The following is a 26744-nucleotide window of genomic DNA, read 5'->3' on the forward strand; positions in this document are numbered from 1 at the left end:
TTATCTTCCTTTTTCTTTCTGATGCTTGTCCATTTCATGATCCTATTATAGGTGTAGATGGCTCTGGAGCTTGAAACTTGACCTGCTTGGTTTATAACAATGAATAATACAAATGAGAGGGCTTTCTTTTTTGTTATTGTGCACAGGTTAAGATGTCAAATCTCTCTTACTCCACCTGACCACATAATCAAATGAAAAATCCCGTGGCTAATGAAAACAATTTAATTTGATGTTGGGAAGGGAACATCAAAACCAACCAGCATTGGCTTTCCCTTGGACTCTTGAACCGCTCGGTTACTCAGAAAAACTAGTCAGCTCGCCCCGATTTGAATAGTTTGAGTCCGTCTATATCGTACTCACTGGACCGGCAAGTTCTACCCGATCGAACCCAAATCATACCCTTGTCCGGTTTTGAGCTTAAACCAGATCAGTTCGTTCAGTCCAGTTCACAATCATGGATATAAAAAGGTGGTTCTTGCCACTACTAACCATGTGGACCCAGATTCAAAGAAAGTTTTGTTTTCAGAGTCGAACTTGGGAAAGTACTTTCACCTTTGTCTCCTTATCTCCCCTAACTATGGTTTTCTAACTTTAGGAAACTTGACCCAGACTCCAGGTTCTGAACCGGACCTGATTCGACACTGGCGAGTCATTTCAGAGTATGATTCTGGCTAAGTTACACCAAGTATGCGACAAGCCTGAACCTGCGCCACCCGAGAAATCCTCAAGTCCTCTGTTAGTGCCTCCTGAAATCTGAATTGCCACAGTCACTCATCTTGAAATGTGGGTCAAAATATATTTGGTTTATGCTTTAAGGTCGTAAAGAGGGCGGCCCCTTCTTTGCTTTGGAATAAATGGAAGCCTTCCCTTAGAGGCCACTCATTGGGCCCAGTTGAGGTTCAGAAACTTTAGGTGGACCCCACCTTTGATCACCTTGCTGTCATTTACCAAATTATTGAATATCCCAATGCAACAAATCGGGCAAGGTCAAGTCTGTTAGTCAAGAGTTGCCAACTAGGGTTATGGGTTTTCTTGCGCAATGAGAGAGAGTCTTATTTGGGTCTGATAGTGTGGCAATAACTCAAAGAGTGCGTCTCTCTTTCTAGTTCCCTTCAGTAAAGACCGTCGAGGGAAAGCCTCCATTGTTGGGCAAGAACGGGAAAAACAGAGATGTCAACGTTTTAAGTGCTGGAAGCTTAGAGTCTGGGCCCTCTGGCTGCCTTTCCCTTAAATTATATCGACCTTCCTCACTACTTCCTCGTGCATTCTATTCCTTCTTTTTCTTCACTCTTTCATGGCCGCATTTACAAGGTCTTACAGCAAATTTTCAAAGGATTTAAGCTCTCGATCTGTCGGTCTCGTTGTCTTTGGTTGCTCCTCTCAGATTTCCCCCTCCCTCTTTTCATCCTCCGCCGTCTCCTCTTGGTTTATCTTCTTCTTATTAATATCAGCCAAACCTACCTTCTCTGTAGCTTCTGGGGGCACATCCAGGCCATCCCCACCGATAAAATCACCCCCTTCATCCGACGGGATCTTTGGCAGGCTTCTCATTGTTCTCTGTGTTGTGGGTTTCTTCCTGGGCTGCTTTCTTCTTCTCATGGCGTACTTGGTGTGTTTCAGATTCAACGCTAAAGGTAAATCGAAGAAGGCCATTAACAGGGATCAAGTTTTGCCAACGACCCACGAGCCCGTGGATGGCTCTGGGGAGCTTTCCAAGTCGGCTCCTCTGGATTTGGGGAAAGAGTTAGCGTGGAGATTTGGGTGGAAGGAGATTGAGAGGGCTGGGAAGAATTTCTCTTGGGTCATTGGGGAAGGCGGGTACAGTACCGTCTATCTCGCTAGTTTCTCAGATTCGACGCTGGGAGCGCTCAAGCTGTACAGGGGCAGTGAGCGTCTGAACCAAGTCTTTCATCAGGAGCTACAAGTTCTGATTCAAGTTAGCCATAAAAATATCGTCAGGCTCCTGGGTTACTGTGACGAACGAGGTTGGTTTAGATGAAACTCTGGTTCTTTTGATCATTTTTAGTTCCCAATTGCAAAGTTTGTGACAAAAAATTTCATTTTTCTCATCTTCCACACTGTTGTTTTAAATTTTTATCTCCAAAAGCCAAAACCCATAAATCATAATTGAATTGGAACAGTTTTTAATTCAGGAAAGGATAACATATATAGTTTCCAAATAGAGAAAAGCAGAAGATGGCATGGGACTGTCGAAAGCTCATGTGTTTCTTTCTCGACCCATTGCTCAACTCGCCGACAGCAAAAGCCTGACTGTACCTAACCGAAAAGTAATTCTTTCTTGCAGAAGAAGGCGTTCTGGTATTCGAGTACGTCTCCAATGGAACTCTCCACGAAAAGCTCCACAGCAAAGCACCACCCACAACCCCACCTCTTCCGTGGTCCCTACGGATGTCCATCGCCTTCCAACTCGCCCAAGCCATAGAATACCTCCACGAGAACTGTTCTCTCCAGATCGTCCACTGTGACATCAAAGCTTCAAATATCCTCCTTGATGATCAGTTCAGCTGCAAGCTCTGTGATTTTGGGTCTGCTAAAATGGGCTTTTCCTCCACCGTTCTCCTATCTTCAGCGAAATCAATGATGGGCTCGCCTGGTTATGCCGACCCACATTACTTGAGGACTGGGATCATCTCAAAGAAGACCGATGTTTACAGTTTCGGAGTGCTCATCCTGGAGCTAATCACTGGAATGGAAGCCTTCTGCGAGGAGAAGGGACAGTTTTTGACTTCTATCATAGGCTCGGCGTTGCATGAACCCAGTAAAGTAGTGGAAATGGCGGATGCCAGATTGGGGGGAGATTTTGATAGAGAGGAAGCCATGACCATGGCATGGATCTCTGGCGCCTGCCTCAGTCAACAGCCGAGCTTGAGGCCGTCCATGGGGGAAATTTTGAGAACCATGGAAGAGAAGATTACCCGGATCGATTTCGTCCCGGGCAAATCCAAAGAAATTAGCAAGTCAATGGTGTAAAGATTGTGATTTCACATAGGAAAACAGAGAAGGAAAAAAGAAAAACAGAGGATACTACACTCAGATTTGTGAGATAGAACAGTCAAAACACAATTGATTTACATTAAAGTGAAAAAGGGTCTCTCATATGGCCACTTCCACCGCCATTAATGATTTCTCTCTGCCCCAGTAGTCAATTCACTACACTGTAGAAACTTATACATGTCCAAAGCATTGGCCTCCATTAAATGAGACCTACAAAAAAAAAAAAAAAAAAAACACAGATGATGTTATGTTTGGAATTTGCTTGTAAAGCAGCTGCTTTCTTTCTACTAGAGCCATAATCGATTTTTGTTGTTTCTTTGTTTCTATTCAATACTCTGTAGCAATCAATCTACATGCGTGGCTTCCAGAGAAAAAGATTTGTAGTGAGAACGCAGAACGGGACCGAGAGACGTGGAGTGTGAGGCACCTCGTAAAGAAGAAGAAGAAAATCAGACTCCATGACATGTGAAAGAATTGGCTGGAAAGTCTTCAAAGTTCAATAAATATCGAGTAATACACTTGTAGCCTAACGATGTGCAATTGCGAACCACTTCCAACTGTTAGTGTCCAGTACGATGAGCGGTTCACTTGGTCCTTCCTTCTTAAAGAGTTAAATCATTTGGTGCCCTTAAATAGCATTGTCTCCTTCAACGGTAAAAAATCATCTAGCCTTCCTTGTGTAGTTGCTGCATTTAAAAGCCCACCTGATAACGATTTTTGACCCAGAGTATTGAATCTCATTTAATTGCCACGCGTGGATCCAATTTCGTTTTCCTCTTCTCTTCTAGGACTACTACTACCCGTAATAACCATTATTAATCGGGTGCACGTTAAGCCGGTGGAGCCCTTTAATGGTGGACCGCGTCTTTTAATTGCGTCGATCCATATCACTCGAGCGTCTACGTGCCCACATGATAGACCCCGCTAAGTGGGTCCAATGTCCGCCACGACAGTTCCTCTCAGAGTCCCCTTCATCACCAGCAAACAAATGTGCCTTTGTCAACGATTATTTGATTAAAAAAAAAAAAACACTTTGAGATTCCTCTCCACATACTCGATCCAGAAATAATGGTATCCACATCTTTGATGATGCCAATTTTTTTTTTTTATGGGAAGTTGTGAAGGTGACAAGCAGATGGAGTGTGTATGGGTCCGGTCCCTCTTAAAAGTCTGAACAAGTCTTGACTTGATCATGGTTATGTTGAACGTGCATGGTTGATTACTTTCACGTGATAACAGCTCAAAAGGTTGGGGGGTGATTGAGAGGAAGAAAGCGATGAGAATGTTAGAGGGTTTTGTTTTTCAGCTTATTTGTTATTGCTGGATTTGCGATGAATGGAAGTTTAGTCGGTGCCGCCAAAGTGGAACTTCTGCTCGATTTGATTTTGCATCCAATCAGCATTTTCCATGAGGCCAATAGCCTAAACGAGGTTCGGACTCACTGTGCATAAAGAGCTTCCATCGTAGAGGTGCGATGACTAGGGGTGGGCATCGAGTCGGATTTTATGGAGAACTCGACCTGACCCACTCGGGTTGGAGTTTCTACTTTCATCCCGAGGGTCGAGGTGGGAGAAATAAAACCGCTAGGATTCGACTCGGGGATTGGTTTCCCAAATCTAACCCCAATTCAAATCTGACACACATATGAGTCAATGATATAAAATGGGGTTAAGACAGGTCAAGAGTATGAGGATGGGGTGGGAACAGTCGGGTTTATAGGAACAGGGTGGGGGCTGGGTTAGGTTTGATGATTTGACTTTTTTGTGGGTTTTTTTTTTGTTCAAGTTTTGGGGTCGGGGATTGAGTTCGGGTCACCACCCGTAGTTGAAACACTGAAATTACTTGATGTCTAACATATGATTTTCACAGATTCCGATGACCTAGAAAGCTATTCAATTTCAAAAACTAAAAATAAATGACTATAACCTTTCCAAATCGCACCAGTGGTCTAGTGGTAGAATAGTACCCTGCCACGGTACAGACCCGGGTTCGATTCCCGGCTGGTGCATTTTTTTTTTTAATTCTTCTAAAAAGCTCTATAATCATTCTGAACTTTCTTCGTTCTTTTACTTTAATTTTCGTGAAATTATGATAGCGTTAAGAATATTTCCCCTAATCACTCTATTTTATGTCTTGTAGACCTCAGGACCCTTCACAATAAAGTGCAAACTGATTCCATGAATGCCGAAGTGTAAATTGACCCAAAAGCATCAACCGTTACATGGGTCACAGGCTTAACTACAAAAGCCATGAAGAAGAAAACCAAGGGCGATTAGCCGCAGTTTCTAGTTTCCTCTTTTTTTCCTTTTAATTTTTTTCCAGCATCAGCATTGAAAGTAATTACAATTTACAAGGTTATTGAAATACTGCTTGGTACAGAGCTGGGTGATCGATCGTTAATGGTGGTTCCGATTCACATAAAGAATTTGGTGATGCAACCAGATAGAAAACAGTAGTTCTCAGTAAGGTCATAAATAACATTGGAGGGTGGGTCTGGGTTTTTGCTGAAAGAGCAAATCCTTAAGCCTCTAAATGATATAAAGCGGTAGATCAATATCCACAACTCGTTATAGCAAAAGGGTAGTTACTACTACAAGATGGCTGGAAAGATACCTCTCACTAACAGCATAATTCCGTGGAACAAATCAAGTGGCTCAATACAGAAATTTTAAGAACACCACCAAGATCAAAAAGATTGCCGCCAAGCAGACTTTGTTGGCCTCATGCCTAAAAATGATGGCGGAGAGGGAGTTGTGCCTGCATCACTGGAATCGAACAAACCGGTGTTCTCCAAAAGCCTCTTGACCAGCTTACCGGCAACATATGCAAGACCTGACGTTGCAAGCCCAACTGAGAGATAATACAATATGGTTTTGATATAAGGCTTTGGGGCACGCTGAACATGAGCCTTTCCTATAGAGAGCAAAAGGATGCTCAGAAGAGATGCTCCGGCAACGGCTATGAGCTTGTATTCCTTGTTGTCGCTTCTCCGAAATGAGAAACCATAAACAACCGGAGGTATAAGCCCAAAGATGATGTAACATAGGATGGCAACAACTACATGTACCCGTAAATTCGCTCTTCGACCAAGATTTCTGTAGTATCTACTGCCCTCTTCTGCTCTTGCTTCAAGTGTTTCATGATGATCATTTGCAAGTTCCTTAAGCTGCAAAAGATGTCTGTCAAGAGATTGCAAGAAATATTATGCCTACAAATTAAAAAAAAAAAAAAAACTAGCATTCTGACAGTAATGCTGATGGTTTGGGACTTTAATCATACAATCAACATCTAAATAGACATTTTCACCAGTTAAAGGAGTCCATCTTTGACTCATAACAAATTATAGTAACAAAATTTCTCAGCGCATTTTAATGTGAAACATCAGAATACCTAAAATGTTATAATAGTATCCCAGAGCTTCAAGTATTTGACATGCATCATATACGGGTGTTTTTGGGTGATCAGTTCTTGTATAACTAGACTTACATTATGAGCAAGCACGATCAGTCCAGCGACCACATTTGCCACTCCCAGAGCAATGATTTTTACTGCAACCACGCAAAGGTAAGTACAAAACCAAATAGTTTGTATTTCATAGCTATTCCTTCCATTTTTTGGATGTGACCTAAGTTAAAGAGATCAGAATCTCTTGATTTCAACAACGTTTTATGCCAGGTTATTTACTTATTGAAGATCGGTATAAGAAGTCAAACTGATTGTTCAGATAAAAGCAAAGCTCCTGATACTTACATGTGGTAGCATCAGAACCTGCTGCAGAAGAAACTACCCCGAGACTAGTAACTGATTCAACAAGACCCCCATAAACAATACTCTTCAGGACATCCCATTCACGGGTTCTGGGTTCCATAACTCTTGGATCACCTATATGAATCTGAGTGTCCCTGCCCAATGAAACACCTGGCATCGCTGAAATAGGAGGGTCTTGCCCAGTCTGAGATCCAAGCTCTTCCATGGGTTCATCCATACCTTCTTTCAGAGGAGGAACCTTATCACTTCCTGCACCAAGATGATATATGCTAAAACACAATGGAAACATGAGTAGAGATAAAAGTTCTTAAATAATTCATAAAATTCATCTAAACAGTCTCAGACAATTTATATGTTTGGGGACTCAGAAGAACAACATTATGAGGCTAGTATGAGTTATGATGAATGATTTCAAGGCCACCAAAACCTTTTCTTTCATAGAAGCATGTTTACATTTTTCAGGATTATCAGATGGTTCACACTGACTCAGTCGAACAAGATAATATGAACCAGCATCAGCACAACCAGCCAAAGCCTTTTTGGAATGAAGAAAGTACTGTAAGGCTAAATGGACAGTATAAATATCACCATTAATTCAACTGAGTAGGACTTTAGGCCTGTTCAACTAAAAAACTATAGTACCATTGACTGTCACTGCAGTATTCTCACTTAACAGAAAAGGTTGATCTACATTAAGTTTGTTCAATTAGTTTTGAGATTATTACAACCTACCTTTTTCAGATGGTAAACTTGATACAAACAGTTCTCATTGGATGATTTCCTAGGAATAAAGTTAGCATAAGCACAGTCGCATAGAAAACTGTAAAAGAAACCAGTTTTAACTTATGCAAAGAAAATCAGGAGAACCCCGTCTTCAGTCGTTTCATATTCTTGTCACTTACCTATGATATTTTCTATGGAAAACTCTCTAAAACAAATTTTTTCTTCCATTTTTGGCCTCCCGATTTATTTTCTTTCCTTCCTCCATTGTCTAGATAGTTTAATAGGTAATTGATAAGCTTGAAAGATGCTTCCTTTGAAAGGAACCAAGTAGGACTGATGTTTGTCTTATAAGGAAAGCTGGTGGGCTCAGTGTGGAGAGAATTTGGGCAGTGAACAATACCCTTTTTGATGAAATAGATTAGGAAATTTGGTAGTAGCTGAGTGCCATTTGGAGGCACATCATGGGGATGGCTAAGCTCACCATTCCAGTAAACTCTTGGTGCCTGGATGGCATTCATGTTAGACGACTATACCTAATTCATGCTAGACGACTATCCCAAATTCCTCCCATCTTCAAAAAACGCTTGATTTCATGTGAGAGATAGCTCCTTTGTCCACTTCTTGGACTCACCTTTTCATTGGGGAAAGGCCTCTCTGCTTAGAACACTGGTTTCTTTCCCATATCTATTCTGCTTGGTTTGTTAGTTGCTGATGCTTACCAAGCTGAAGATAGTGTGTGTGTGTGTGTGTGTGTAAAAAACATATTTTACTATCATGTGCTGCAAGTTATGCTCTTCAACCAATATGTATTTCCTCAGGGTGGGCCTACTTCAAATAAATGAAGATTGATCATTTGTCTTGATTGGGGTTGTCTAAATTAGGTAGTCTATCAACATGATGGGTGGCAGTCTTTGGCAATGTGAGATAAATGACAAAAAAGAAGACCATCAAAACTTTTCTAGGAACCTTGACAAACAGACTCATTTTATTTTTCCTGTTTGTAGTAAAGTCATTAACAAAGTTGTCATCTTACGTGCACCTACTATTTTCCTCTAATGGTGACTTGAGTTTTGGTAAATTGTACAACATCTCTTGCACACAAAAACAGATGTCTAGCCCATCTTTGACATGCTTTTCTTCTGGATCTTTTACTTGTTTTTTTTTTTTCAAATAATGTATCACCGAGTTTTGCAATAGATGGAAAGTTATAGATTTTCTCACCCAATAGATTTTGTGATAAGTTTGATGATGGATGGCACCCATTAATTCCATCTTCTTTAGCATGCAATATCATGTCATTTCCTGTAATAACAAAAAGTGCCAGAATTAGACTTTGTATGTCATATGAGTCAGAGACCAGCAAATTATTGCAGAAAGCTGTGAGTAATCATATTTTAAAAACCTGTCTTATAGAAAGAGTCAAATTTGTTATTTCAGAACTTATTGCAGGAATGATTAGGGTTAACCAGCTTCATCTATCACACAACATGAGTAGCCTGGGGCATGACACCCATCAGAGAATTCTATAATTCTAATCAATGAACTCCTAAAAATGATACATCGGTAATACAGCATTCACCAAAATAGGCCTTCAAAAGTGATTGCACTACGCGGATATAATGATTATGCTTCAACCAAAGTGGATAACGTGCAAGACTTATATTTTGCTCATGTCAGGTTGATGGATATTACCAGCAACCTCAACCTCGGGCAGGCCAGAATATAATCTTTTAACGTATTATTTTGTACATAAGTTATAACAGTGTCAGGCCTAACCATGCAAATAAACAGGAGAAAATTGGCTTGCCTGTCAACTTAATGATGATGATAAAGTTCATATTGCAAAGAAATTTTGTTTGTCTTGTACCTGAAAATTCCACTTTTGTCCCACTCACTACTTTCTGCCCACTATTAGCTTCAGTTTTTCCGATCAGCAGTGTGGAATCTTTGGATGATGAAATGGTATAATTCCAATTTTCTGAAGCTTTAAATTCTGGTACCTCACCTTGTTTTCCAGCATTTGAAAGAACATTATTGGGGTACTTAGCTTTATGGGTTGACAAAACCATTTTATTTTCCTCAGCTACATTTGTCACGGTGCTTGAAAAGTAGGTTCCAACCCCTTCCAGATTTGGCACGGTACTATTCCCTGCATCAATTTCATAGCCCAAAAAACAATGTAGGAGCAAATTTAACCAAATATTTGGCCTGCCTGTCAACTTAATGATGATGATAAAGTTCATATTGCATAGAAATTTTTTTGTCTTGTACCTGAAAATTCCACTTTTGTCCCACGCACTACTTTCTGCCCACTATTAGCTTCAGCTTTTCCAATCAGCAGTGTGGAATCTTTGGATGATGAAATGGTATAATTCCAATTTTCTGAAGCTTTAAATTCTGGTACCTCACCTTGTTTTCCAGCATTTGAAAGAACATTATTGGGGTACTTAGCTTTATGGGCTGACAAAACCATTTTATTTTCCTCAGCTACATTTGTCATGGTGCTTGAAAAGTAGGTTCCAACCCCTTCCAGATTTGGCACAGTACTATTCCCTGCATCAATTTCATAGCCCAAAAAATATTGTAGGAGCAAATTTAACCAAATATTAGAGAAATCTTTAAAACAACATTAAGACTAAGCTAACCATGGTAGACAAAATGGAGGATTCATGAAGCTGTCCTAAACACATTTGGGACAAGGTTCTTTTGGCGTCAATTCTTTCCATAACTGAACAAAATTCAAATCATTGCATTGCATTCATCTATTACATAGAAACACACCCCCTGTTTTGCCAATTCTTGAGCAGTTTCACTTGCTAGAGATGGCATTGATTGGCAATGTGTTATGGTCCTGGGTTATGTACCTATGTCTTCCGCTCCTAACAGGCCGGTCTTTTGGGTAGTATTGGCTAGGTGCATAACATTTGGTATCCGAGCTAGCGCTACGCCACGAGTTTGAATCCCGGAAGGAACGCTTGCGGAGGAGGCGACGGTGTGGAGGAGGCGACGGTGCGGAGGGGCGACCAGAGTGTGTTCCCGCACCATTGGGCCACTGCTAAGCGGAAGGGGCGACCTGAGTGTGTTCCAGCACCAACGAGCCATCGCTAGAGTGGGCCGTCGCAAGTGGGCCGCCGTGGACGTCGGCTCTCGCGAGCGTGGGTGTGATGTTATGGTCCTGGGTTATGTACCTATGTCTTCCGCTCCTAACAGGCCGGTCTTTTGGGTAGTATTGACTAAGTGCATAACACAATGTCTTGTTGTAGGGGAGACTGGCCACTGTCAGGCTCCCTATCTATCTTTTTCATTTCCCCCTTTCTATCAAGTAATCTTTATGTATTCTCCTTCTGTAAAAATGAAATAATCTTCAAGGAAAATTATTCTTTTTCCCTTTTTTTTTAGTGATTATTCTTTTTTCTTCTTTTTTTTCCCTATTTGAAACTGCAGAGAAGTAAGGATTACAGTAAAAATGATTCATGTACATAGTTTGAAACTGTAAATAATGGATACAAAATACAGTCTGAGCTTCCAAGAACAAGAGTCATAGTTTCAGGATATCTTTAGTTGAGACGTTAGTCTGAAACATAGCAGTTCTCAGTACATAAGGGAGATCTGTAGTTTCATAGGGATATAGATAAAGCCTTCTGATCCCCTCAAGTGGTAAAGTTTCATAAAATTAAACAATATATTGACAGCAATAGAAGCTGAAGGTGTGCCCGGTAGCTTGCTGGCAGCCAAGAACTCCATGACTATAGGCCAATCATTGGCCTCTACCACTCACCAGAGGCTTGCATGTAAGCTAAATGGGACTCAAAATTCACAGGAAGCACTAAGTGTGTGGATTTAATCCCCACCCATTACAGTCAAGTCTTTAAATGACTGGCAATGTTGATTTGACCCTTTTGCCCTCTTCAAAAGTTGACATGCATGTTCCTTTTGTAGATTTTTTGTGGAGTTCAGACAAAAACTCCTATTGTCACTTTACTGACTTACAACTCTTAAATCCAAACTAGTGTTTATACCTCCACTTCCATATCAAAATTAAGACCAAAATTACAAGTTGCTACCTAGGTTTACCCTTTCGTGTTTACTACAGGAGCAGCAGCAGCTTCTGACTGAATCACTCTAAGAATATTCTCCAGCTGCTATCGCAGTTTGAGATCATGCAGCAGCAGCATGCTGCCATTCTCCATGGAGATCCACCAGCTGCTGCTGGATTTCGCTTTAAAGTTCTAGCAAAGACACTTTGCTTCAATTGCTCATGAGCAAAGATACAGATTTTGTTTCTGTCATCCTTTGCAAATTCTCTATGTATCTAAAATATATGCACTTTCAGTGAATAAAGCCTGGCTGATGCAAATAAGTGTTAGATAAGTTCCTGGACACTTCTTTTCAGCTTCAGTTGCCTCATTGTCTTCTTTAGAGAGAGGAGTTTCAGATCCCAAACCAACAGTTGACTTATTGGCCTCTGAAAAATTTTGAAAGGGGGGCTTCAAGAATTTGTTTCTGTAAGTATCTTCTTTACAGTTTCCCCTCCCTTATGTCTAATAATATATGCAACATCATTAAATAAAGATTGGCTGATGCAAATCACTAGTAGACAATTACCAAGATGTGTTCTTTCAGCTTCATTTCCCAATTTTTTTTCACCAGAGAGAGAAGTTTGAGATCCCAGACCAACAGCAGACTTATCAGTATCTGCAATAATGTCAATGGTATGTCAGAGCAGATTTTAACACTGATATTGATGCCCAGGTGCCAAATCTTTTAGATATGTGCAAAGAACAAGGATGCAAGACTTAGAAAGAGGGAAACAGAGTGAAAACATGACACTAACATGGAAGTAAATAACCAGATTCTCTGTCTGAATTTTTGACAAATTGAGATGTTGAGGTAGCTGCATTCAAGTTCTGAACAGAAGGAGGTTGTGAAGTTTGCAAGTCGCCACCCTCACCTCTTCTTTGGAAGATCCGGAATATTCCACTTGCTGCTCAGTTCAACAGAGTGCATGAAGTTAATGATTCAGCATAAACAAAATCTTGGATGAGATCATCCATTCAATTATCTATAGTATCAATGGATTTTACAGAACAAACCAATAAATTTTCTTCCCTAACTCCCATAAACTGCACTTTCATCCATGTCATCATCTAATGTACTAGAGTTAAGCTGTCCTGAAAATGTGTTCACTTGTCATTCAAAAATATCATGTTACTAAAATGAAGAGAATATCACCGGAGTCATTTTCAGAAGATAAAGCCTAATCATACATGTCCTTGTAAGGAGCTTACCTCAGTAATATTTTCACCATCTCAGATATCTTCAGTTTTCTTCCATGTGTACACCACAGTAGAAGATCTCCAAAACACAAAAGTAGGTCGTAGGTGAAGAAACAAAATGACCATACTATGATGCACTTGACATCATTATTCATGACATTTTTTACTTGATGGGTGCTTTACTCCCCTTGTTATTCGAAATAGAACTAACACCAAAGGATTGTTTCACAAAAATACAGGTAGACATTGTCAAAAAAGTTTTAAGTGTGCAGATTACAAGAGCCAAATATTACATGGTAAAGAACAGTGGAAATATCAGAAGAAGGAACTTCAATTGCAAGGACACTGCTCAGCTATCAGTCCATCAATTGTAATAGGAAGTGCAACACATTTTGCATGGTTTTTTAAGCTTTGTCAGTGTAACTTGAGTCAAAAGTTAAGTTTCTGCTTTGGTTAGAATGAGCATTTCTTCGTGTTGACTGTCTAATAAATATTAGATCACTAGGAGTATTTAGATGTGTGACCATAGTTCAAATCATACAGAACAAATCATAGTATGTGGAATTTAAAAGGTAGGGCCCTTTAAATACAAGTAACAAAAAGAAATTACCGGTTGCAGTGAAAAAGCTGAAGCACGACAAACACCTGAACACATCAGGTTCCTGACTTTGCTCAGAGTCACCAGATGTACCAGTTCTCACACCCAAATCAGGTTGGATGCTTGTTAGTTTTTCACGTTTTGGATCTTTTTCCGCAACCTGACCGAACCGTTTTCTTTTACGTAAAATAACTCTCTTCGTAATACAGGAATGGCAATTAGGACAGTATAAATCATGTGTCTCTTGTTCCTCTATTATTCTCTCAAGATCATATTCAGCCACTTCTTGTTTCACTTTATTCTCTTGTCCGGCACGTAAAAGTTCTTCAGTGGCACTCTTCACAGGTTTAGTTCTCTCAATTTCTATTTCATGGCCTCCAGAATGTATGAGATTTGAAGTTGGTTGCACATCAGCAACATCAGACTGTTTACTATTTGCCGGTATTGAGTGCCCATTCTGATTTGTCATGTCTTTTTCTTCAAAAGCTGCTCCATTTTCCTGCTTTCCCTCACCACCAGGCCAGCAAAGAATCTCTAAGTTATTTCCTACATCTGTATCAGTTGATTCAATACCTGCAAAAGTTAGCATGTGAAGATTCTGTGAAATACTACTGGTTTATGGAATTTAAATTCAACAAATGAAAAAAATACGTGTTCAGATCATTAGAAAAGCCACATGAACAAGCTTCCTGGAAGAAGATGGATAATTGCATTAGGAGTAAAAAGTAAAAGAAGACCTAAAAATCATTTAGTTTTAAGAATATAGTTGCTCAATGAACAGCAGATAAAGCAGATGCAGATTGGACATAATGGAGCTTCAAGTAATAGGTGAAGGAACAAAGAGTTTAACTATTCATGTTGACCTTTAGGAAATGATTTTTAACAAAAAAAAAACACAATCCAGATTCGTTAGAAAGAGAAATAGAATGGAGTGGTTGAGATGACGGTTCCTGTTGATTCAAATCTTACCCCAATGGAAACAACGATCATGATTCTGAAAATTATCTATTCCAGGATTTTCCATTTTGTAGATCCAAGTGCAGTCGCGGCACTTCCATAATCCTTCAGTCAAAAAATATAAAGGGTAATTTCTATGCTCATTGTTCACCAAATACTAATTTCAGAAGTACTTCTAAAAGGTGCCTAAAGAAGACCATCTTCAAGAAGATGAGGATATTCAGACATGTTCAACCTGAGGAGCTTCCAAAAATACAGAAAACACAAGATGCAGAACAGAGGATAGACGGCATGTTGAGCTGGATCTATGTGTAACCCATGGTGAACAATGCCAGTTCTACCATATAACGGGCAATCATCATTAGAAATAACATCTTCTTGGGACAGGAGAAAAATGCAGAGAATAATAAAAAATGAAGAGAGGGAAAAATTGTCCTGAACAACAATGATTAGAAAGAGATTGCTTAAGAGTCCACAATGTGCTGCCGATAACTGTTTTCTACCTCCCAGAAAATTGCATTTCCAGATACTGAAGAAACCATGAATATGTTTGGCTTCCAAGGCTTTTAGTCAGCGGCAAAACAATTGTGCTACATTTCTAGAAGAAGGTGCAGAGTAACCATTTGAAACTTTCAGTGGCATACAAAAGAAAATTAATCGTGCATAGAAACTGAGACATCAAGCTGTGGAAAGACTAAAAATGGCCTATTAAAGCTTTCTGTCCCGATCGAAAAGACAGGAATGCTTTAAACTGTTTTACTTTAAACTGTTTTAAACAAATTGCTAGACCCACTGAAGAGCTCGATTTCAAAAGCATTACAGAAAGCGACGGTCTGAAAGAATCTTAAAGCATCTCCCACCATTTGAAGTACAACACAAGGATAAAGCTCAAAATCAGAAGTCTTTTATCCGACGACGACAAATAGCTCCCATCGACAAAAATCGATAGTCTAGCGCTAAAAGTGTGTCACATTGCAAGCTCATTAACTCTCACTCCCAACTCCCATCAGTCATTAAACGATCCTGAAATCTGAAACTCGTATTCTTCAGCCAGAGGAAGAACAGAAACTATAAATCTCAATTAGTAAAAGATCCAGATAATTTACGTAACCGTAACCAGATTTTATCTTCATTTATTGGGTATGCAGCAAACTAAACGAAAACGGAATATTGCACTCCCCTTCCTGTTTCTAAAATTCTCAGACCAACCCTGATTCTGGGAAGACACAAAAACAATCTTTCTACTTGACATTGTTTCAGAAAAGGAAGTGAAAAGGGAGTTCAAAGCTACAGTCCATCGCATATTCTTATACAATTCGTCGACATTTTCACGGCGACTAGAGGGACCTCTCTTGCATCATACGGGGACCAACAAGAGCAACAGAATAATAAGGGTAAAACATGTTATCCACCCCACAGCAGAAGTTCCCAATACCATGCCACTTTAAGTAAAAAAAAGGAAAGAAACAAACCTTCAGATGCGTCGAGGTAAACGCTCCTCTGCGACTCAACATTCTCTTCTGCACCGTTCTCTTTTCTTACGTTTGAAACTTCTAGACCACTCTCTATTCTTCCGTTTGAAACTTCTGCACCATGCTCTGCCATTTCTTCCCCTACACCAACCTTCTCAGCTCTGCTTCTCCGTGGCCTCGTTACAAGACCTGGGTCAACGTCTCCTTCCCATTCCAACTCTACCTCCATGAATACCTGTACCAGCTCCGAAATCCTTCACGCGGACGCGGAAGATGAATGCCCACAGCCCCACATTACTGACATTCGATTATATAATACGAATACCAGAGGTGAATAAAATGCCTAAACATGGGGGGTGTGTGAAAGATCGAGCATCAGTAAGTTGGTAGGATTTGACTGATTTGGTGTTGTTAACCACTAACAATCACGACCTGCATAAAATAAATCGAAGTGGACTTTGAAGTTCTAACTAATGCGTCTGCTTGTTGGAAGAACGTCATTAAATGAGATTTTAAAAGCTCGTGCTTGGTGTTGGAACTGTGAAGCTTTTATGATGTTTTGGGATCACTTCGATCCGTCTTCTTGCTTGCCATTTTCTTTTTGCAGATTATAACTGAGAAAGCCGAGCACTTCCGGCTAGTTAGATTTTGTTTCTTATGTTTTGTAAATCAGATTTTGAAGTCCAAGTCCTTGAATAAATAAATTGCTAAAATCTAAGTGGACACCGGCTGTCAGTTGGGCCCAGCCGGGGGCATCTCTTTGCCTGTCATCTTATCCGACGCCTCACGTTGAGGATAGACTTTGGAGATGATCAGTGGCAGGTTGGTAATTATGAATCTGAACACTACACGGTACTCTCTGGATGACTTTTTAGCAGAGCAACTAACGGAGAAGTGACAGACGGTCCAGCCGTGTCCTCCCATATGTTGCACGTGGGCGTCTAAGACCACGGTTTTGGTTCGGGCAGTCCGCTGTCAACTTTCATTTATAATATATATCGAATATTAAATAATTTCTTGTTAATTGAATATTCCAGTAATTTTACTTGATTATTTGTTTGCTCTTTACCCTGCTTGGACATATTTCTCCCGCCGCTGCGAGTCAACGGCGAGATATCGGAGGAGAAAGAATCCAAAGAAAAGGAGATGGGTACGAGGGGGGGAGCGTTGAAGCTCTTCGATGCCCACTGCCATTTGCAGGATCCCAGAGTTTACCACCTAGCTCCGCAACTCGTACAAACAGCTCTCGGTTCCGGCGTTCGACGCTTCGTCGTCAATGGCGTCTCTGAGGTCTTTTTTATCCTCTAAATGCTCAACGGAACTATCCTTCAAATCAAAACGACTTATGCCTTTATTGATCATTTTCCTTTCCCCCTAAACAGAAAGATTGGCATAGGGTCAAACAAATGGCGGACGCTTACCCTTCCGTCATCCCTTCCTTCGGGCTTCATCCGTGGTGAGAACCGCCTGCTTGATTGATTTCAATATTAGTTTTTTTTTTTTCTGATTATGTTTGCACTTAGATTTCCCGGGTTGAGTGGAAATGGGACAGGTATGTTGAAGATAGATCGGCAGATTGGTTCAAATCCATGGAAGAGTTTTTCGAGTCAACCCCTTGTGCGGCAGTTGGAGAAGTGAGATGGTTTCTTCCTTTTATGTAAAATTTTTAAGCATTTTATCAGTGCCTACTAGTCTTGTGTGGAGCTTGAACAAATTACTCTACCTCAAATTGCGTTGCTCCAGATGATATCTTACTTCCTAGTACAGCGTAGAAGAAACTTAGGAACGTCCAACTTACTTATTCGCTTGAAATTTTCAAGCTTATCCATCCAACTGATGGCTGTTTTGCAGATCGGCTTGGATAAAGGTTCACATGGAAGGGAAATTGACTTCCAATCACAGGTATTTCAAAACAATAAACTTCAAATATCATGCTTACGAATTTATTACTAGTGGTGGTCGAAGTTGGAGCAATGTCTCATTTCATTCAGTTCTCACTGGACCTGGCACTCGATTATCCTTTCTTTCAGTGCGTGGCAATCTAACTTTTGTCCAAGAGACCGATAGAATAGAATAGTTGAATTTGCCTCTGCTCCATATTGCTGTTTGAATAGAAAGTATACTAGAGTTTTGCATTTAGCACGTTGCGTTTAGTGTTTTAACTTTCTCATCATTATTCTCCCTTGCAGGTTCAAGTTTTTGAGCAGCAGCTTAAACTAGCTAAGGAGATTCAGAAACCTGTATCTGTCCACTGTGTTCGGGCATTTGGTGATGTTCTTCATGCACTGCAGTGAGTTTACGAACCTCTTACCTGGTACTTCAACTGAAATTTTTTTCTTTCTTTCATGTTCAGCCGTGTCTCTGTAGCTAATTATCATGTTACTTCCTAAAATAACTTCTTAACATTAATTATTTAGATCCAGATCAGTTATTTAACATATGCTATTCTGTACTATAAATATTGAGTTCTTTCTCTTTTTACTTCCCAGATCCATAGGACCATTTCCAGCTGGTGTGATCCTCCACTCCTACCAAGGTTCTGCTGAACTTGTTCCTGGATTTGCTAAACTTGGAGCATATTTTTCCTTTTCTGGGCACCTAATATCTATGAAGACACAGAAGGCAAAGAAAATGCTGAAGGCGGTTAGTTATTGTCTTCATGGTTAATCATATGGAGGGTTCAATCGTAGATACTTCAAATAGCTTCTCATTGTGCTGCTACAAACATTGTAGGTGCCAACTGATAGAATTCTGTTAGAAACAGATGCACCTGATGCCCTACCACAGGGAGCTCTGACTTCTCTGTCATGGGTTCCTGGAGATGCTTCTGTGCCAGAAGATCTATGGAAGCAAGGAGGAGATCTGGACACTAATGCTATTCCATCCTCACATGATTCCATAGCTGCAAGTGACACATCAACATTACCAAAGGAAGCACTTAACCATCCAGTCAACATTCACACTGTGAGTTTATGTTGTAGACTTGAATTATAGAGAACTCTCTGTTTTTTTTGTTTAACCTGTTTTTTATCCGATTGATGTCATGTGAGGCGGCTTTTTTTTCTTCTTCCATATGCCCTAATTATGAGTTATCATTTCAACAACTAGGAAACTGGGCATTTTGGCACCTTAAAGGATCTCAATGAAGCTATTTAGAAGAAGAAAAAAGCACCTTAGTGAAGTGTAGCTGAACTTTAGAGCTCAAACACTATTAAGAGGTCCATACATTGCCATGATTGCAAATGTTCGTGTCAAATTCAAGTCTGACTTCTCACTGCCTTGTTGGGCAGTGATGCTCAAGGAAGCAGGGATGGTGACCCGATGGGTTTGAGCAGATTTGATTAATTGACCCAGCTGTCCCACGGTGTATGATTAATTAGTTCATGCTGTGTTCTCCTTCTGCTGATCTATAGTTTCTATTAAGTTAATTTTTAATTAATATGTCTACAGAACCATAAGTTCGTTTTTTTCTTTCTTGAAAAGGCATAAATTTGTTTATTCAATGATATATATCCAAAACTTTATTATTGAAGAATTAAATTCAATATAATATGTAATTTTTTATTCAATTTAGGTCATTATATCATTAGTCTATTTGGGACGTGTAAAACCCAACCTCAAACTACCTGTGAGGGTTTTCTCCTCAACTCTGTGCTTGTATTAAGCATGAAGCACTGGGCAGTCACCCTGTTTAGACAGTGTACCGCAATCCTTGCATGGTAGCCCTGTTGAAAGAACTGCAATAATGGCAATGCTGTAAACACTCTATAAAATGTTTGTTAGATATTCTAGTTGAGCTTTTCTTATCACTTAGTTTTGTTCAGAATTTTCTTCTGAACACTAAAGAAGCATTAAATAAGCTTATAAAGAAAATCCCGATTTGGATTCAATCAGTGTAACAGCCTGATTAATATTAATTCATTTCAGAAGTTGAGATGGGCTCAGAGTGAAATCTGAGACATCCTATAAACTGTGCATCTTTTATTATATGTCATCGTCTTCCCAGTCTATTGGTTTTGAACATCTGGTGCCGTGTTCTAACATGAATTCTGCCAATAGTTAAATCTCTTTCTTCATGGTTGTTGACAAGGAAAGTAATGTGAAAAGATCAATGTGCAGGTATTGAGTTTTGTGGCATCAATGCTTGAAATGTCTAATGAAGAACTTGCCGAAATAAGCTACAGGAATGCCGTAAGCCTTTTCTCTTATCCTGGTTCGAAAATCAGTGGAGAAAGCTAGTTGACCATATTCTACTGCTGCAATCCATGCTTGTAGTAGGAAAAGATCTATGATCAGATTATTCCAGTTTTTGTTTCTTTTAGCATGTATTAGTACTTTTTTTTACTCTCTCAAGGAATTCTGTCCATAAAATCCATGTGAATACAAGTACTAATTTATTAAGGAGTCATATGTTTTGTCATCGTGTCTTTGACTCCTAACCTTTCATACTGTGCAAGGGGAAAGTGGCTCCAAAAGAGTTAGTGAGCTGTGTAAGCAGAGAGTGAAAGTGAATTACGTTTTCATCTAGGAAGGAACGGAGATGACAGATTTACATCATCTTACAATACGATAGAAGAACAAAAAGCTCAGATCAACATTAGACGACTTAACATACAAGCAAATAAAAAAGAAAGAAAACCACGGAGAACTGAAAATGAAATTGAAACTTTGATGATCAGAATAAAAAATGAGTCCGCACCTCGCTTCTCCTATTCACATACATAGTAAGAATAAACATTTTGAACTTTTCTAGGAGATTTCAAAGGAGAAAAAATCATTTCAGACTAGCAGTTTCAGATGATGTAATTCTTCTGGTTTTTAGGATCGAAGCAACCTTTATGCACCGGCTACATCAGTGGCGCGTTATGCAACATCAGTAATCTCAGAAGAAAATTTTAGAGAGAACCACAGCCGTCTAATTTCCACAGATTTCTAAAACGCAATAATAATCAAGACAGCATCACTCTATTTAGGATATGAAACAGATTTCAAACAAACAAGAATAACTCATGGCCCTGTTCTGGCGAAAAAAAGATCATCTCTGCAAACTCAATGGTCCAACAATACAATCGTCCTTCAATTCGGGCTTTTGGACAACAACAAACAACAATAGAAACTTAAGGGAACAAATAATGGTACAACCGTACACACCCCTTCATTCACATGCTAGCTTTGTGTCAAAGCTACTAAGGCATATCCCAAACGCCTGAAAGGCAGACAAAGGATAGCGATAATCTATAGTAAACAAATCTTTCCCAATTTTACCAAACTGGAGGATGATCTTGTCATGCTCACTGGACCCCGACTGTGAGGTCCCCACACCTGCATTGCCAACAGTATTGTTGTTGTTGTTGTTATTGTTGTTGTTTTGGTTATTGTTGTTATTGGTGTTGCTAATCTCTGCAACCTCTCCAGAAGCAGCAATAAGTTGGAAATTCTTCACTGAAGCGACGGTCACTCTACCACGAAAATTAAGGCACCAGCATTGAAGTTGTTCGTGCCATCTGGGAGCTTTGTTCTTCAATATGAGTGGGCTTTCTTTTCCCAAAACATCAACTGAAACTTCAGCGAATCTTGTGCTACTATAAAACCTAGATGAGTCGATTGACTTGAGATCATCAGGTAAGTCTACCGGCTGAAATTGGGAGAGAGAAAGTGTAGAAAAGGAATCTTCCAGGGATTGAGTAGGCAGGTCATAGTATGCAGGGACAAAGCCATTGGGTTCTAGGGCTGAGGCAGGGATTGAATGCATGGTGCAGCGCATGCACCGAGGACCCCTTGTGCCCAGCATGTTGAGCTCATAAGCAATGTGAGCAATGCCATAGCTTCCAGAGGGGACTTTGGGAGATACTTTTCGGCTATAGAATCGGCAGCTGGAGCGACCTGTGGATGTCACAGCCCCCCGATACGGTGGTTGACTGTCATAGACAGCAAATTTGGTACCCAGAAAGTTGGACCTTGCAGAAGATGAAGAAGAAAAGAAGAACGATCAGCACAAGTAATGGTAAACCAGAAATTAGGATTTCCGCCAGCACAAAAACTTGTGACATTGTCATTCAGTGGTCATTAGCATCAAATTGGTAGGCCATCAAAGAACCCTACATAATGTCAGTCTTAGTTTATCACAAGTTTGGAGAACTGACTATTTGAACACATGATTTTTGTCCATACGTATCAATTCACTGAAACCCACTTGGCTACTGTTATTTTGGGGTCTCACCTTAGTTTACCAATGTAGCTGACACTATTTCGAGAAACGTCCATTGAATCCAAAGATATAATGTACTCTGCATGAGTTGGACGCCGGATTTTCCGAGCAGCAAGAAGAAATTTCCCATTCTCTACATCCAAAATAAATAAATAAATAATAAGAAATAGAGGACAGAATTGGTTCTTGTTAATATGTAAGAAAGAATACTTGCTAGCTATACTCCTCAGCATTATCATCACCAGTTTACCAAAATCCTAGTTAAGAAATCAGTACTGGTCTACAACTGTAATATTTTTCAGAGGGCAGTCTCAGGAAATCATATGGATAGATGACTGATTATTAGTTCAAAAACATTCGAAAAGTTTCAAAGAATTTGCAAGATCTTTCAAATTAGAAAATAAAAAATCCCTAAACTCTTTTGCAATGCCTAATAGTACATGTTCCATGAAGGTAATGATCAAATTCACACAGAAAAAGTATGGGGTTACAAATGACAAAATTGCAAGCAAATACACTTATACCCAGGCTTTTTTGGAGATACACATGACTTCAAATTCCTTCAAATATTGGAAAAGCATCCGAAGACTATTTGTTTCATGGGGAACCAATATAGCCAAACAAACAGTCAACTACAGCTCCTAAATACTGACTCATGCATAAAAAGGTGAATGTTGGAGAGGAGTATCAACAGTCTTTCACATAAAGTTCAAAATTTTGTATGTATCCTATATAGCTTTTTGCAGCATTACTTTCTACTTTATCCACCTCTTGGTATAATTTGATAAACAACAAACAGACAGCAGAGAGGTGTCTAATTCTGCTATCATGTTCAATGCAAAATGAGACCATGTGAGTAGCCAAAGATATTAGCTACACACTCCCCAAACCAGATGTTTGATCCATAAGAAATTTCCTATATAGTATCAGATTTTCCTTGAATTGGGAGAGGAGGTTTCTACCATGAACAAAACATTAACTGTTAGATGTTGAGATCAGTACCATAGAGTGTACATGGGTTGATTTATTCTTACTGGGTGCTAGATTTAATTACAACAAACTGAAATAGAACCAGCATCCAAAGAAAGCAGGAGCGGAGTTTCTTTTTCACGATCTCCAATTTAGTCCATCTTGTCCAGTCCAGGGAAAAAAATAAAATTTTAAATTTAAGAAAAGAAAAAGGCATTGCATCTCTGGCTCTACAAATGCTGCCCAATTACCGTCAATTTAGCTTGCTATATTTATTCAAAAAAAAAAAAGATTGGGATTCCCCCAATTTTCAGATAAACCCTCTCTTATAACTGAAACCAAGCGCCTTGAGTAACATGATCAATCCAAAACTTTCCTAAAAAAAAAAAACGAAGACACCATCTACTGTAAAGAAAAGGTGTGAAATCTCCTTAAAAGAATTTATATTTTCCTAAGACAATCAGTTTGCGCACAACACACCTCCTCTACATGGGTCATTAAACTCCAGATTCTTTCACATGCATAAGATCCCAAATTTGATTGAACTGTTTTGCAACATCCAGTGAATGCATTAAAGTAAGAGAAAACAACAAGCCTCTGCCATAGGATGTCACTATAATGAATCCATTTAGCTTTATAAGGTGGTAACGTTCCTAGTCTGTTTCCTCCTTTTGACAAAATTTATCACCATTTCAGTACAATAAATAAATGCATAAATAATTCTTTTCATTTTTTATCAGCTATTTCACTTAAAAAAATTTAATCAACTAGAGAGCCCCAGCTGCAAGGCCTTGGGACACTCATTCTTCACATGCATGACAATCTTAGTCCCAATAAAACAGGAATTTATACCATCACACTACTTGTCAAATCTGGACTGGTCACCAACCCAGAAAGGTGGCTGGTCTGGATCAGCTGAAATAAACCTTTTGTGGTAGGGATTGATAGGTAATAAAAAATGAATATTATAGAATTAAAAAAAAAAAAATCCAACATCTCTCGTCCCCTCCTTTTCTGCACTCAGGGGAGAGGTTCCCTTGCCCAGAGCAGAGATACAACCCCTGTCCAAACAGAAGATAAGAGGAAGAGAAAGGAACTCCCCTCCTTTTTCCTTCTCCTCACCTATAAGGAGGGGATGGGGGATCATGTCCCTATCTTCACCTTGTTTTTCTGCTCAAATAAGGTAGGAGGGGGCCCTAACTCCTCAGTGCAAAGAGGAGGGAAGAGTAGGGGTAGGGGCACCCACTCTTCTCTTTGTGGATCATATGGAATGGGCCCCCTTCCCCCACATAACCTGGTTAGTTGCTAAGCTGATTGGGTCATCTGGTCAAATTCACTCCATGCAGGGTTTCAAAACCAGTGGAGGTGTCAGTTTCCGTTGAACTGTCCAGCCTGACAACAATGTCTTAATTTCTTCCACAACGACTTTTAAGTTCGAAATTGATAGCAGCAACCAATTTTTAGAACTTTGTGAAATAGATAAACTTCTATGTATTTCCAGAATCATCCTCCATAATCCCGCCAGCTTAATAAAAGGTAGCTTGCGTATAGCTACAGTTACTGCATTTGTTGTAAAGAGTCTACCTCTCTGCGGCAGTTAAGAATAATTTCTAGGCCATTTCTGAGCAACTGGACAAACCAGACTTTTAAGTAACAAGAAAAACTTTTATCAGCACAAAATGCATATTTACATTGTTAGCCTCAACAAAATCATGGAATTCTTATGACAATAATGTAGTAAAAAAGAACCCATTATGAATGAAGACAAGAGTTAGCACTTTTGATTGTTCACTCCCAGTCTACAAATTAGGACACCCTATCACTTTTGGTTATCAACTCTCAGTCAACTTTTACAAAAAACTATGCACAGAAACCTGCAGACCACCAAACTGCATTGGCATCTACAAGAATAATAGGAAAACCTATCTGACAGTGTCAAACCTCATATACAACAAATAAGAAAGGCACAATATATGTATGTACATACATATATATGTATGCATATGTATTTATACATACATACATATATATATGTATGTGTATGTGTGTGTGTGTATATATATATATGTTTACGTCAAAATAATTAAGTAAAAGGTTTACCAGGATTCAGACCCAGGTAGAGGTGGTAGGTTGAGGTTGTCTTGTTCCTCTTAATATAGCATTGAATTGGCCCGTTCCGAGGTCCTGGCTACAGTATTCAAACATCTGATCTGATTAGAAAAAGCCTCAAACAGCAAAAGTATAAAAAAGACAAATAACTGAGACAACAGACAGAATCAACAGCAAGGATCAAGTTCCTGATTCTCCCACTTCCTTCCATTTCTTCCAATTTTTAGGGAACACATTTTGTTAAAAGAGTTCAAAACACTAGAACCAATGAAGGTAACTCCTAGACCACAAGTTCAACAAAAACCGAACGATTTACGCATACCCATCAAGTTGCCCTGGGGAGCGTTTCCTTAAAAGCTCGAAATCACCACTGACACACAATACAAAAAGGATGATTGTAACAGCAGAGATGACACTTCATCAGAAAGAAGTTCGTCACTCCTCATCAAGTTTTGCTTATCAAAAAGTTCCAATTTTGCAAACCTAGCAGGCAGAAAGGACGCAGAGCCACATAGTACAGAAAGTTTGCTCCACAATCCCCGATCCGTCCAGTAAAAACCCCACGCAACTCACCAAATTTACAGGGAAGTAAGTGAAATAACACTCAAAATCTACCCAAAGGTACCTGCTTCAAGGAAATCGGGAATGTGAGCTTGGCGCTGATCTCAGGAATGCCTACGATCTCTTTACACATATGCCGCCAGGAGCGGCAGACGGCCGCGCAGGCGACGACGTTGCGCCTCGACGGCCAAGTGCTCTCGCTCGCCACCAGCCGCTGAACCACATCCCTGAGCAGCTCCGGCGGCAGCCCCGCCCAGCAGCTCTGCTCCCCATCCTGTAAGTCAAATTCGAACGATCTCGTGGAGGCGGATGCGATTGACGATCTCCGCCTCCTCGAGTCAAATCCCCGTCTCGACAGGCTCCCGATGCTGTCCCTCACATCCTTCAATATACTCTTCATAGACATTGCAGCGAACTAAAGCACAAATTCTAGGGTTTGAATCAAGACAATTGACATGAGAGAGAGAGAGAGAGTCTGAATCTGGGTAAAGTGGACTTTTGATTGCAGCAGATAGCGGTTAGGGTAGTCCCTCTGAAAAAGTAGTTGGGAAAAAGTGAATATGACGACGACGACAATTTATGTAAGCCCCCGTTTACTAAAACGCGCATAGGCACAAGGAACAGTATTTGTTCGAGCTAGTGTTTTCTCTTGGGGGGGGGGGTAGTCCACAATAAAGTAGAAATGAAGTGAAAAATTGAATTGAAATGAGATGAATTGCTTCCACTTCAATTCATGTTTGGGTGTTAGTATAGACGAGTTCAAGTGGCTGGAAAACAGATTCCAGTATTAGTGCCCCTAAATGAAAAATATGATATAAAAAAAAGAATAAGTAACATTTTATAATATACTTAAATAGAACATATACCTAAACATATAATTAACAAAAATAAACGTGGTTACTACACTTATAAGTGATTTAACGTGTAGTATTAGAATATATTAATATCCTAATTAATTAAAAATTATATTATATTACTTAATGATTATAATTTATTATAAATTAAAACAATAATTATGGTTTAATTAATTATAACAATTGGATAATTAAACCAATTAATGATTATAATTTATTATGAATTAATATACT

The 26744-nt window shown here is 39.6% G+C and overlaps 4 protein-coding genes and 1 non-coding gene across 6 annotated transcripts; 3 read left to right on the top strand and 2 right to left on the bottom strand.

The window, feature by feature from the left end:
• Window positions 1–1236: 1236 nt before the first annotated feature.
• Window positions 1237–3272, top strand: LOC137934154 (salt tolerance receptor-like cytoplasmic kinase 1). Its single transcript, XM_068778404.1, has 2 exons — window positions 1237–1985; window positions 2306–3272. The coding sequence occupies exons 1-2, from the start codon at window positions 1295–1297 to the stop codon at window positions 2989–2991; spliced, it is 1377 nt and encodes a 458-aa protein (XP_068634505.1). The 5' UTR covers window positions 1237–1294; the 3' UTR covers window positions 2992–3272.
• Window positions 3273–4952: 1680 nt separating this feature from the next.
• TRNAG-GCC (transfer RNA glycine (anticodon GCC)) lies at window positions 4953–5023 on the top strand. Its single transcript has one exon. It is a non-coding gene; the product is annotated as a tRNA-Gly (tRNA).
• A 390-nt stretch (window positions 5024–5413) lies between these two features.
• LOC137934949 (membrane protein of ER body-like protein) lies at window positions 5414–16370 on the bottom strand. Of its 2 annotated transcripts, XM_068779550.1 has the most exons (11): window positions 15810–16370; window positions 14350–14442; window positions 13393–13953; window positions 12341–12490; window positions 12112–12201; window positions 9778–10059; window positions 9374–9655; window positions 8728–8808; window positions 6766–7032; window positions 6502–6563; window positions 5414–6181 (listed from the first exon to the last, which is right to left on the bottom strand). In XM_068779550.1, exons 1-11 carry the CDS (start codon window positions 16036–16038, stop codon window positions 5702–5704), a joined length of 2577 nt encoding a protein of 858 aa, XP_068635651.1. In that variant the 5' UTR covers window positions 16039–16370; the 3' UTR covers window positions 5414–5701. The 2 variants fall into 2 exon arrangements, with proteins under 2 accessions (XP_068635651.1, XP_068635652.1); XM_068779551.1 differs by lacking the exon at window positions 14350–14442.
• Window positions 16371–16910: 540 nt separating this feature from the next.
• LOC137934710 (uncharacterized) lies at window positions 16911–20208 on the top strand. The gene is made up of 8 exons (XM_068779212.1): window positions 16911–17099; window positions 17192–17265; window positions 17362–17443; window positions 17661–17711; window positions 17999–18099; window positions 18299–18452; window positions 18543–18773; window positions 19929–20208. Exons 1-8 carry the CDS (start codon window positions 16956–16958, stop codon window positions 20046–20048), a joined length of 957 nt encoding a protein of 318 aa, XP_068635313.1. The 5' UTR covers window positions 16911–16955; the 3' UTR covers window positions 20049–20208.
• A 587-nt stretch (window positions 20209–20795) lies between these two features.
• On the bottom strand, window positions 20796–26225 carry LOC137934150 (tubby-like F-box protein 6). The gene is made up of 4 exons (XM_068778396.1): window positions 25721–26225; window positions 25087–25174; window positions 22030–22150; window positions 20796–21766 (listed from the first exon to the last, which is right to left on the bottom strand). The coding sequence occupies exons 1-4, from the start codon at window positions 26060–26062 to the stop codon at window positions 20965–20967; spliced, it is 1353 nt and encodes a 450-aa protein (XP_068634497.1). The 5' UTR covers window positions 26063–26225; the 3' UTR covers window positions 20796–20964.
• Window positions 26226–26744: the final 519 nt, after the last annotated feature.

The sequence above is a fragment of the Aristolochia californica genome, unplaced genomic scaffold (genome assembly GCF_029961685.1).
Source record: "Aristolochia californica isolate CCGP_79_NKW_82.1479 unplaced genomic scaffold, dmAriCali1.0.hap1 SCAF_6, whole genome shotgun sequence".
NCBI classification, from domain to species: domain Eukaryota; kingdom Viridiplantae; phylum Streptophyta; class Magnoliopsida; order Piperales; family Aristolochiaceae; genus Aristolochia; species Aristolochia californica.